The 12,456-nt window shown below is 43.9% G+C and overlaps 3 protein-coding genes across 3 annotated transcripts in view; 1 reads left to right on the top strand and 2 right to left on the bottom strand.

The window, feature by feature from the left end:
* The window catches only part of LOC6606118 (basic-leucine zipper transcription factor A), a 59,588-nt gene that overhangs the window by 1,892 nt on the left and 45,240 nt on the right, over positions 1-12,456 (bottom strand). Inside the window, exons 8-9 of the mRNA XM_002030890.2 lie at positions 12,018-12,170; positions 10,743-11,015 (exon numbers count right to left, since the gene is read on the bottom strand). Of these exons, the coding sequence (XP_002030926.1) occupies positions 10,743-11,015; positions 12,018-12,170 (426 nt within the window). The remainder of the gene's footprint in view (positions 1-10,742; positions 11,016-12,017; positions 12,171-12,456) is intronic.
* On the top strand, positions 102-1,873 carry LOC6606121 (spermine oxidase). The gene has a single exon (XM_002030893.2). The coding sequence runs from the start codon at positions 197-199 to the stop codon at positions 1,634-1,636; it is 1,440 nt and encodes a 479-aa protein (XP_002030929.1). The 5' UTR covers positions 102-196; the 3' UTR covers positions 1,637-1,873.
* On the bottom strand, positions 7,185-8,973 carry LOC116801298 (spermine oxidase). The gene has a single exon (XM_032720038.1). The coding sequence runs from the start codon at positions 8,890-8,892 to the stop codon at positions 7,432-7,434; it is 1,461 nt and encodes a 486-aa protein (XP_032575929.1). The 5' UTR covers positions 8,893-8,973; the 3' UTR covers positions 7,185-7,431.

Genomic DNA, 12,456 nt, shown 5'->3' with positions numbered 1-12,456 from the left:
AGCATGCCCTTTTAATTTACGAGTAACGTAAATGTATAGATAATGGGAACCGCAAAAATGCAAGGACTAATTTGATACGAAAGTACTGATAAACAAACCTATAAAAGGCTGCATATCCAAACATCATATAACAATTTAGCTTTCTGCACTCAAGCTTAAGCAATCCATAAAGTAAATTAATCCGGTTTCTCAAAACATGAGTGCCTGTTCAGAAGCAACTACTTTTTTAAAAACCAAGGAGACGGCCAAGATCGTCATAATCGGAGCGGGTGCTTCGGGAATAGCAGCAGCTACTAAACTTTTGGAACAAGGATTCAAAAATGTCCAGCTCTTCGAGGCGGAAGACCGGATTGGAGGACGCATCAACACGATACGATTTGCCAACAGCTTAATCGATCTGGGGGCTCAATGGTGCCACGGCGAAGAGGGAAATGTTGTCTATGAGAAAGTTAAGGACCTGGATGTCCTCGACAGGACCGGCGACTATGTCGTTCACTTTTTTCGCTCCAACAAGGAAGTCTTCACTGACGATCAAAACAAGAATCTTACGGCTTTGGTGGACAAATTCGATGTGCCTGGCGAACATGAGGGTTCCGTAGGTGATGCCTTTAATGCCTACTGGAAAGAAGATAACCATCATTTGGTTCCTAAAGATAAGGCCATTGCCAAGGAGGCCCAAGACTGCCTGAAAAAGGTCATTTGCAGCATGGATGCCTGCGATAATGTGTCCGAGCTTTCTTCCCGAAATTTCCGGAACTTCGCTATTTCCGAAGGGGATCAAAATCTCAGCTGGCGGCAAAAGGGCTATTGGAAATTCTTGAGTGTCCTGCTAAATTCTAGCGACAATCAGCCCGGCGACCAGGGAATTCTTAAAGGACATGTGCATCTCAACAAACGAATTGCTAAGATCAATTGGGAGGGAGATGGTGAATTGACTCTCCGCTGCTGGAACGGCCAATTTGTTTCAGCGGATCATGTGATTTGTACAGTCTCATTGGGAGTTCTCAAGGAAAAGCACCAGAAGCTCTTTGCACCGGCTCTGCCAGCCTTCAAGATCAGGTCGATAGAGGGGCTCAAACTGGGGACTGTGAACAAGTTCTATTTGGAGTTTGGGGAGCAGCCAGTGCCGGAAAACATCAGAGAAATGGCGTTCCTTTGGCTGGAGGAAGATCTGAAGGAGCTACGAGGTGGCAAATACTTCTGGCTGGAGAGTGTTTGTTATTTTCATAGTGTGGATTGTCAACCGCGTTTGCTACAGGGTTGGATCATTGGGGCCCACGCGCGATACATTGAAACCATCAGCGAGGAGCAGGTCCTCGAGGGTATCATGTGGATGTTTAGGAAGTTCCTTAAGTTTTCCATACCCTACCCAAAAAACTTTTTGCGCTCTCAATGGCATTCTAATCCGAACTTCCGCGGCTCTTATAGTTACTACTCCACGTACGCTGATGAACTCCATACGGGACGTTCGGACTTGGAATCACCTTTGGTGGATGTCACTGGAAGGCCGAGGATACAATTCGCCGGAGAGGCTTCGAGCCGGAATCACTTCGCTACGGTCCACGGAGCCATTGAATCGGGATGGCGCGAGGCAGATCGTCTCAATGAATTCTACAAAGGACGAGCTGCAAACTAAGGAAATATTCGAAGATCTTGAATTGGATCCCTTAGGAACTGTCATTCACTTGCAATACATTTTCCAATACGCAATCATGATGCACGACATTTGAAAATTTCAAAAATTTTAACAACTTATAATTAGTCTCACAATCAAGCATTGTATGTCTTTCCAAAGAAATAATCAAATTATATTGTTCCCTTAATAATTAGACGAATTCCTTGCAACAAGAATAAATTATTAAAGAGCTCAGAAGTTCTAAGTTTTAAAATCCACGGGCACCTAGAGTTGGACAACACTGCTAGTTCGCTTTTCATATATCATTTTAGCACCCAATTAAAATTCCAAAGCAAATAACACACCTTAATACATACCGAGAATTTTCAGGAATTTAATTCCCACAATGCAAGGGCGTGCAAGGCCGTGCTTCTGCATAAAGGAATCCCAACTAAACCCATTTAATCCCGGCGCAAGTGAGTTAGTTGTGCAATTAAGCCGAATGTTCCACTCGCAACCACGTGAAGTGAACTGGCTCCACCTGTCAGCCACTCACTATCTTGCTCACTAACCCCATCTCGATGAACATCCACTTTCCCATTCCCGTCGCCAATGCAATCAGCAAACACAGAGAAATACTTTGCCAGTCATAACAACCATTACCTGGGCCATAACACAAGTCGGGCAAAGAACAGCAACGGAAACGGGAACAGGACGACTGCTCCGCTAGCTAGGCAAATGTGTGTCCTTTGGTCAAACACAGACTTGTTTAACATTGTCACTCGAGGAGTCACACATCACATCACATCCAGGCAGCAGTTATCCAGCTGACGGCTAGCAGGGGTACTTTTAACATTGCCTCAGTATACTGTCCTCCTAACCTCAGGTGGACGGAGGCTGACGTTGAGCTTATCATCTCTCAATTTGGCACAAAGTTCCTAGCGGCAGGTGATTGGAACGCAAAGCACAGATGGTGGGGAAACTACAGGATGTGCACTAGAGGCAGGGTGCTGCTCTCCGCTCTGGCGGGCAAAGGTATTGACATTGTTGCAACTGGAGAAGCTACTTGCTATCCCTTTCGAACAAGTGTCACTCCAAGTGCAATTGATTTCGGGATCTCCAAAGGATTCAGACAGCAAGAAATCAACGTGCAAACCCTGACAGAACTGTCGTCTGACCATCTCCCCCTGCTGTTTGTGCTGGATGAAGACGCTCAGCTTTTCAAAGGTGTCACTAAAATGCTGTCACCTACTGCAAATACTGTGGCCTTCAAGGAGCACATCGAGGCCACAGTTGATCTCAACATCCCCATTGACACATGCAGTAGTCTGGAAGCTTATGTAGATTACCTCGTAGCTACAATCGCGGAAGCAGCACGGAGGGCCACACCTCCCCCACATCAAGCTCGTCACACGACCGCAAGGAGGGCTCCCATCTTGAGCTTGGAGGCTAGGGGGCTGCTCTCCCACAAAAGGAGCCTCAGGAGACGGTATATCGCCACAGGAGATCCGAACATCAAGCAGCTATACTCTAGTACCACAAACAGACTGCATCGTTTGCTAGCCAGGACCCGACGAGATAATCTGGATACCCTGCTTGAGGGTATTGGCCCAGATAACAACAGCAACTTCTCGTTATGGAGGCTCACAAGAAATATCAAGAGGCAGCCGATGTTTCAATCTCCCATCCTGAGTCAAAGTGGCCTCTGGCTCAAGACGGACGATGAAAAAGCGAGGGCATTTGCTTTGCACCTGACCTCCACCTTCTTGCCCTTCAACCTAACAGACGACTCAAACCGCGTAGAAATCAATAATTTTCTGGACGCTCCGACTGTACCGGCTCGCCCCATTAGGCATACCACTCCGCAGGAAGTCATGATGCAGCTGAAGGCGCTACACATCAAGAAAACCCCTGGTTACGATAGCATCGACAACCGTGCTGCGAAGTCTCTGCCACGCAAAGGAGTCCTAGCCTTAGTAAAAATTTTTAATGCCATGCTAAGGCTAGGGCACTTTCCAAGGCAATGGAAGCGAGCACGTATCATTATGATACCTAAAGCCGGAAAGCCGCCAACGCAGATCGATGCATATCGCCCAATCAGCCTGCTATCAACATTTTCTAAGATTTTTGAGAGAATACTCTTAGCCCGCCTGATGGAACTGCCGCAAGTAGTGAACCATATACCTCCACACCAATTTGGTTTCAGGAAGTCCCACGGCTGCCCTGAACAAATACATCGACTGGTAAACCAGGTGACGCATGGCTTCGAGCACAAACTCTACACGGTCGGCGTCTTTCTAGACGTGAAGCAAGCGTTTGACAAGGTGTGGCATGAGGGCCTTCTATACAAGATGAAAACTCTCCTTCCTGCTCCCTACTATGCCATCCTGAGATCGTTCATCTCTAATCGGACGTTCGACGTTGCAGTGCGTGATGCTCGATCCAGCCTGGAGGAGATTCATGCAGGAGTTCCACAGGGAAGTGTTCTTGGGCCCTTCCTATACACCCTGTACACTGCTGACATGCCATCTCCCGCAAACAACGCCGAAGTCCCCCCGGCTCAGCTGCTCCTGGCCACTTACGCCGATGACACTGCCATGCTGGCGTCTCATCCTTCACTGCAAACTGCCTCCAACGCGGTCCAGGATTGGCTGCACGCAATCGAAAAATGGACTGCCAAATGGAATGTGGCCATTAACTCCTCAAAGTCAGCCTGTGTAACTTTTTCCCTGCGACCCGGAACCTGCACAGATCTGACCTTCAATGGAAGCCCTATCACCAATGCTAGATCGCACTGCTACCTAGGAGTTCATCTAGATCGGAGACTGACCTGGGGGGCCCACATCACGTCGGTCAAATCAAAGTCACTGGCGAAGCTAAAAAAGCTCGACTGGCTCTTCCACTCCAGCAAACTTCAAATGAGCTCTAAGGCTCTTTTAATCAAAGCCATTCTCGCTCCAACGTGGAGTTATGCCATCCAGGTGTGGGGAACTGCCGCCAAATCCCAGCTTAATAGGCTCCGTGTGGTCCAGTCAAGAGCTGCACGTCACGCATCTGGGCTCCCCTGGTACGTGACGAACATAGTCATCGAAAGAGATCTGAAAGTTACCCTTCTTGGGGATCAGATTAATTTCCACAGCAGCCGTTATGCCGACAGGCTTATGGCCCACCCGAACCGACTAGCAACTATCCTAGCTGATCCCATCTCTCTCCGAAGACTGAAGAGGGTACACCCCAGCGATCTCCTTACCCGGAGGATAACATAACATATTACATTTTCTTTTGTACTTTATAATTAAGATACCACTTGGTCTCATTTATATTTATCACACATTAGGTTAAGTTCAGAGGAATTACTGAACGATTCCTTTTGAAATCTTAATAAATAGAATTAGTTACTCCAAAAAAAAAAAAGGAGTCACGAGCACGTGGACGAATATGGAAGCACTGAGCAAAAAGAATTGTTAATCAGCATCAAATTAAAGCTGAAGTCAAAGGCTGACGGCTTTTTTACACAAATACACCCCTTTCATTATAGTCATTATATAAGCTTTTCTTAGAAAATCTAATATTTTAGCATTGTCCTTGATATTCAGTACTGTTTTTCAGTACTGTTTTACTGTTATTCAGTACTGTTTTTTTCCAAAGTCAGCATACATAGCTTACTGAATTCTTGTGAATCTTTTCCCTCTTTTTTGAGCTAATAATATAGTTTTTTGTACTGTACCCTCTGTTTTCTCAGTGTATAGGTACAAAAACCACGTATCCGGCTGGCTAGACACTAAAGGCAACGGAACCAACGACTGACGCTCTTGCAGCGCATTAAGCGAGGGATCGGCACTGGGATTTCAGGCACGGAAAGGGGCAGGTTCAACGGAAAAGCTACAACAGATGTGACCAACTTGTACTCGGGCTTTCCTTCTTTCGCCTCGAAGGGCGACAAAGTCGCATATGTAATTGAGAGGTGGCGATTCGGGAAGGGGGCGATGAACTATGAGCCAGGATACGACTACGACCACCAGGGCGACATGCAAACAAACAAACGAATGCAAACACACAAAGGCAGTCTGAACATACACTTGGAAAAAAAAGGTGTATTCATTTTCTCGTTGGTACCCACAAGATTCCCTAAGAGAGTTTATTAAATTCCTTTCCAATTTAGCACAACATATATTTAAACGATATGCTGATTAGATTTTCCATATTTTCAATACTTTTAAATTTGAATAATTGTTTAGCTTAATTTTATAATAATTGCATATATGTATAAATTACATCCTTCAATTATTTATGGGCTTTTGCAATCTAAGCGTTTACGGATTACCAATAGCTTAAAAGGTTGTATTGCTTTTCAATTAAAATAAAAGTCCATTAATCTAAAGCTGTTTATTCAAAATCTCAACTTTAAGAGACTTGAGAAAGTTTCTTTCTGTCGTATGCTGTGGAATGAATGGTAGGTGGTTACAGAAGGATGAAGCCAGAGCAAGGATATTTTAAATGTTTTGGCCCCGGCTTGGCATAAATTTGAATTTTCAACATGGGCAGCCAAAGTGCTTCTGCTGCTTTTGCCGGACGGCAATTGCCGGGACATTGGTGCAGTGAAATCACATGGCCAGTGCTTCTGATCCTGCTCCTGATTTCGCTCCTGCTCCTGATTCCTGGCTCCTGTTGGACTGTTGTGGTTTTTGTGGCCATCCATGGCTGGTCTGGCCTGCTTGGCCTTTGGGCTGCGTTTTTGCAGCACAAAATACTGGTGTATGTGCTAAACTGATTTTAGTTTTCCCTACTCCGCACGTAATCTGAACTTTTGCATGTGTGCGAACTCAGTGGCCACGCCCCCTGCCCCCGCACACTACCCACCGCCCACACCTCCTATTTTGAACCAAGTGTTTGTAAATGTTCCGAAAAACAGGCACAATTACAATGCTGTTTGCTGTTCGCTGCAAATGAGTTGGTCAACATGTTTGGCTTTTATTTCGGCTTTTTTAGAATGCGTTTGAATTTCGTTACCAACTGAATGGCCTGAAATTTAAGAAACCGGTTTCTAGTTTTTATGACTCGACGGGAAAAACAGATATTTGAGTTTTGGCTCAGTCTATAAAATTTGTCTAATAATACAAATAAACTGTGGAAAGCCAGTAAATTAACTTACGAGCATGGACAGCATTGTATTTCAATTTCAACAGTAAAAATATTGAAGTGCACAGTAATGTATTGCTTTCGCAGTAGTTACCTAGAACATTTGTTTATAATTTCTCTTATATTTTTCTGAGTACACTCATTGTTGTTAGGCTAATAAAAGCAAACGCCTTTCTCAACCACACGTGAGATGTAAAACGTATATCTAATCTTGTCATAAATAGAAGTCTTAATTGTAGTTATAAAATAGTTACCAAGTATTGATAAGGTATAGTCCGACAATTTCGCTTTAGAACCCCCTTAACGTGCCAAAAATATCGCCATTAAACGATTAGATATTTGACTTGATTAAATGCCTCTTACATTTCCTGCACTTACTATATTACAAAGACTCGTTGATCTTTCTAAGAAAAATCATAAAAAAAAATAATAAAACCTTATTTATATTTTATTTACGCACTTTTTCATACATAGTAATGCACTAATAAAATTCTGTACTGTGAAAAATTCTTCAGTGCCTCCTAGGAGGCACACAAATATTTTCATCGCCACGGCTGAGCAAAACACAATAATAAATTGTGCCTAGACAAATATTGAGTATCTACGCTCCATTGCCTGTGGCCAATCTTGATTTCACAGCTTCGGAGAACATACATCCGGAATGGCCTGGTGTGAGCTCATAGCTGAGATGTTCGCGCCCGGTAGTAGAGGTGCAATCGTTCCGCCTCGCGCCATCCCGTTTCAACGGCTCCATGGACCGTGGAGTAGAAGTGCTTGTGTGTGGATTCTCCGGCGAACTGGAGGCGTGGCCTGCTGCACACATCCTGGAGCGGAGCTTCCAGATCCCAGGCACCGGTGCGCAGAGCATCCGTGTAGGTGGAGCGGAAGGTGTAGCTGCCTCGGAAGTTGGGATTCGCATGCCACTGAGTGCGCAGCATTCGCACCGGATGGGCAGTTTCAAAGGGCAGGAACTTACGGAAGAGCCACAGCAGACCCTCCAGGACCCTCTCCTCGGTGAGCGTTTCCATGTGCCGGGCATGTGGGCCAATGATCCAGCCCTGCAGGATGCGTGGCTGCCTGGAGACTGGATAAAAGCCGAACACACTCTCCAGCCAAAAGAGTTCCGAAGCTCGCAGCTCCTCCAGGTCCTCCTTCAGCCAAAGACAATTGAAGCCAGGCCAATCGCCTGGCAGCGGAGGATTCTCAAACTCCAGGAAGAACTTGTCCACGGTGCCCAGCTTAAGACCGTCGATGGCTCTCACTTTGGCAGCTGGCAGGGCGGGAACAAAAAGTTTCGGATGCTGCTCCTTCAGAACTCCCAGGGAAACAGTGCATATGACATGATCCGCTGTGATTACCTCGCCATTCCAGCAACGCACGGTAAGCTCATCAGCTCCTTCCCAGTTAATCTCAGCAATCCGTCTGTTCAGCCGCACATGTCCCTTGAGGATACCGAAATCTTCGGACTGATCCTCTCGCGCTTTCATGAGTAGCTTGAGGAATCTTTTGTATCCCTTGTCCTTCCAATTGAGGAGCAGCTCGCCCTCGCATAGCCAGTACTCCAAGTGACCCTTTCCGGATACTTCGAACAGGTGATCCGCTGCCTCCACGGATGCTTCGAATTTGTGAAACACCTCCAGGAACTCCTCCGCGATGGTACGATCTATGGGCGGTAGCTTGGCCAGCTCCTTCCAGTACTTCATATTGATGTAGTCTCCCAACGAGCCCTCGAAGTCCAGGAGCTCTGCCTGCCGGTCTGGTATTGACATATCAGCTATATTTTTCAGTTGATCTGCTAGGTCGTCGGGTAGGACTTCTTTGTTGGATCGAACGCATCTAAAGGTTTCATAGTGCGGTTCCGTAACCTCCAGGAGATTCAGGTCCTTGACCTTGTCGTATACCACATTTCCTTTCTCGCCATGGCACCACTGGGCGCCCAGGTCGACGACGTTATCGGCAAAGGGAATCGTGTGAACGCGACCGCCGATTCGATCTTCCGCCTCGAGGAGGAGCACATTCCGGAAACCGAGATCCAGAAGCCTGGTGGCCGCTGCTATTCCAGCGGATCCCGCACCCACGATCACAATGCGAGCGGTTTGTCTGGTTTTACTAAGCAGACGCAATGACGCGGAACTCATGCTGGTGGCAAAACAGATATATATTGCTTATAACAACCGACCGTGCTTCACGTTTCGACGTTCGGCTGGCAACTGAATCGGGATTTTTCACTTTCCCTGCTTCTCTCATATACTGTTTCTAGTTTTTGCCCTCTTATCTCTATCTCTGAATATTTACGGGGCTTGGCGATAAGACGTAATTTACTGATAAGGGGGCCTTCATTTTTTGCTCCGGCGAATTGGTGTTATGTCAATGCAATTAAACCGAGAATAAAGCAATTGGCAAGCATACGCTGCAATATCAGCATTTTGATATCAGTTTGCTAAGAGAGCGAAAGAGAACGAAGCGTGCAGAACCTTAATAAAAAGAGAGTGCTTGCTCTCTCTTAAATTTTGCTCACAAGCAAAAATAGCATTCGTTTCTCGATATTTCACGTGTATAAAATTAGCATCAAATAAAGCTAACAGCAAATACAAGAACTGTGACCCGAGCTTATAAATAAATCTAAATATTTAATTGTAATTTATGATGATTTAGCAAGAAATAGAAATTTGTTTTTTTTAATTTTGCACTTAGTGGTTTTGAGCATATTACAACAAAATAATACCGCATTCAAGTAAATATCTGTATTACTTAAAAGTATTTGTTCATCAATTATATAGATTCAGCAATACGTTCAATTTATTAAAATTTACGCCTCACGTTGTCAAGGTCTTATAATTTAAATCATATATTTTTTTTAATTATTTGGAACAAATTCACTCTAACGAACGAAGCTATAAATTGGTGAATAATAGTTATTCGGAGGGCAAATAGTCTTAATATTAATTATTCTTAATAATTATTCTTAATTATTCTTAATATTCTTAATATTATTATTCTTAATATTACTTTGTCAATCAATAGCTGTTGTGCTCGACTTCTTTTTGAAAAAAAACCCATTCAAAGCCTACAAAGATAGGGCAAAACAAAAGCGCCAGCTTAGGCGCACAAAAAATCGCACACACACATCCGCACAGCGATTTAAAGTTACCGCCTGAACGTATGCAACAAAATGTTATCGTTCAGTTTGCCAGTGGCGCAGTGAGCGAGGTCCTTTGATGAATGTATTCATAAAAATCCAATCATTGCAATTGCACAGCGCATACGGGCGGCGAAGGCAAAGGCATTCAAGATGAATACGCCAAAATAATGGGAAAACACAACAGACAGCTGGGCGCAGAAAAACCCCCATTCCTACGGCCACCGCCCATTTTGGCCCATTTACCCTCGGAAACGGGAAATGCGAAAGCCCCTCGCAACCAAGCAGTCAACAAAAAAAATTGCAGCAATAATTTTTTTTTCGGAAAACAAAAACACATTTGTGCATAGACTGGGAAATAACAAGAGCTAAATAAACACGATAAACAAGAGCAGACTGGTTGATACCCAAAAAGAAACTAACTTAATTGGTTAAATATTCATTATGACTTTGGGTTTTCTTATAGAATAATAAATCTCATTTAAAATAAATCTGATTGCTAAAGTAAAATGTTAAGAAAGTTGTTAAGTTTCCATTTCGAGCCCATCATTCCCTTACTCCCTGCAACCTAAAGGGAATTTCCTATGGCAAGCAGGGAACAAAAGATGCGATTAAAATGACAAGTGAAAGCAATTTTCGTGCATCTGGTACATCTGGGCGAAAAGAAGAAGCAGGGGGAAAATGATTGTCGAGGTAGATACCCAACCGAATGATTGCCTCAAATGGCATGCGAATTCGGTTGGCCAGTGTAATATGACATCGATTATGGGCCTGCTGCCACAGAAACACCGAAGGCAAGAAGACAAGAACAGCCCAGAAAAGCAAAGCGCAGCCCCTGCATTTACTCACCTTCGTGGTGCATTCACATTTCAGTATCCATTCGACGGCAATGAATTTATTCTCGATTTGTATCTGATGTGATTGCAGGAATTCCTGATCGATTGGCTCCAAGGCGACCGTGTCCCATAACTGTGCACTTTGCAGCACCGGCTCAGGCTCCACATCATCGCCCCCATCATCATCTTCATCCTGGGGCTCCTTCATCTGCCTTTTTTTGTTCGGTTGACGTCGCTGTACGTAGTTAATTGGATCGACAGCATTTAAAGGACACAGCAACTCAACCTGAAGCGCAAAAAAATGGTGCAGAAAGGAAAAAGAGAATTTTTGTAAAAAGATTGAAGATGTCGAAATCTCAGCAGAGAGGATTTCCATTTCTTGGGAAAAAATGCATTTCGTAGAATGCGGGCGGGTGAAAAGTTGTTTAATTGATTTTGACATCTGGGTAGCATTTGACTTTTAATTTTGCTGCCATTTGGCATTGGCTCTTATTGTTGCAGCTCTGCAAATTGACGTTTTAATGCCATTTACCTTTTAATTAAAAGCAAAAGGATGCGGAAAGGCGAGAAAGGAGAGCCAATAAACAAAACAGCAACGGCATTGTGCAATGGTCTTTTGGGTATAACCGGCAGGAAAAACTATCATTAAATTCCCGGCTATCAAATAAATACGGCCGCAAGTTATGGCAAGTGCATAAACAAATATTGTAAAAGGTACAAAAATCGCGGTTGGCGGCTATATAAACAGCAGAATATTTAAATAAATAAAGCCTGAATAATGTATTTCCGATTGACTTGCTTATGCGCAGTCAAATAAAATTGATGGAAAATATTATTTGCCTGATTGGCTTCGGATGTGAAGATATTTTTATTTGATTAACTAATGAAATAATATGTTGTAATCTGTGCTATTATCTTTTTATGCTAACAAAATAAGCATATTTTCCTCTTTATTCATTTTTTAATCACAATTTTAGTAAATACAGTACATGCTTTGCAAAACATTTTATATTGACTCTCGATGGGATTGCTTTTAAATTAACGGTAATCTAATTGAAAAGGACAAATGTCGAAAAACAAGCAAGGAAGCGGAAAATGCAAATTTCTGCGAGCTGCAACAGAGCAGCAATGGAAAGGAAAGGAAATGCAGCAAACTCAATCCGCGAGGATTTTCATCTCTCCTCCTTAGGCGTCAGGTGGTGGTCGGACTTTAAGCTCAGCCCCTCTTAGCCCAGTTGCCACTTGGCAGGTGTTGGATATGTATCCGGGGAATGCCCATCCCACTCACCTGTATCGTAGTGGATACCGCCGGGGCACAGCACTTGACCCCGCGATGGCAACGTCCACAGAGCTTCGGTCGATACAGCTTTCGGGAGACGCACTCGCCCAGTCGTATCCTGGCAGGACCTAGGCGCTGGATGCTCCGACACTCGTGGCCCTTCTGCGACAGAAAGATGCCGGAAAAATGGGGAAAAGGTTGATATTATTTGAAAAGCTTTAAGTAAAACTGCTTACTTATATAGAAACATATTCTAAGACAAGCGAAATATTATATCAAATATATATTTTCAGAACTCTAAAAACCAATAAGTTAGTCCCACACCGATTCTTTATTTATTTAATCAACCACTAAAAATTAACTTAACCAAATGTCCTGGGAAATATCGGTCAAAGGTATCAAGAAAAACATTATTTCCTTTCGATTCCCGAAATCATCAAATCAATTA

The sequence above is a fragment of the Drosophila sechellia genome, chromosome 3L (genome assembly GCF_004382195.2).
Source record: "Drosophila sechellia strain sech25 chromosome 3L, ASM438219v1, whole genome shotgun sequence".
Classification (NCBI taxonomy): Eukaryota; Metazoa; Arthropoda; class Insecta; order Diptera; family Drosophilidae; genus Drosophila; species Drosophila sechellia.
Note: the sequence above shows the minus strand (reverse complement) of the source record. Positions and strands in the feature narration are given on the sequence as shown.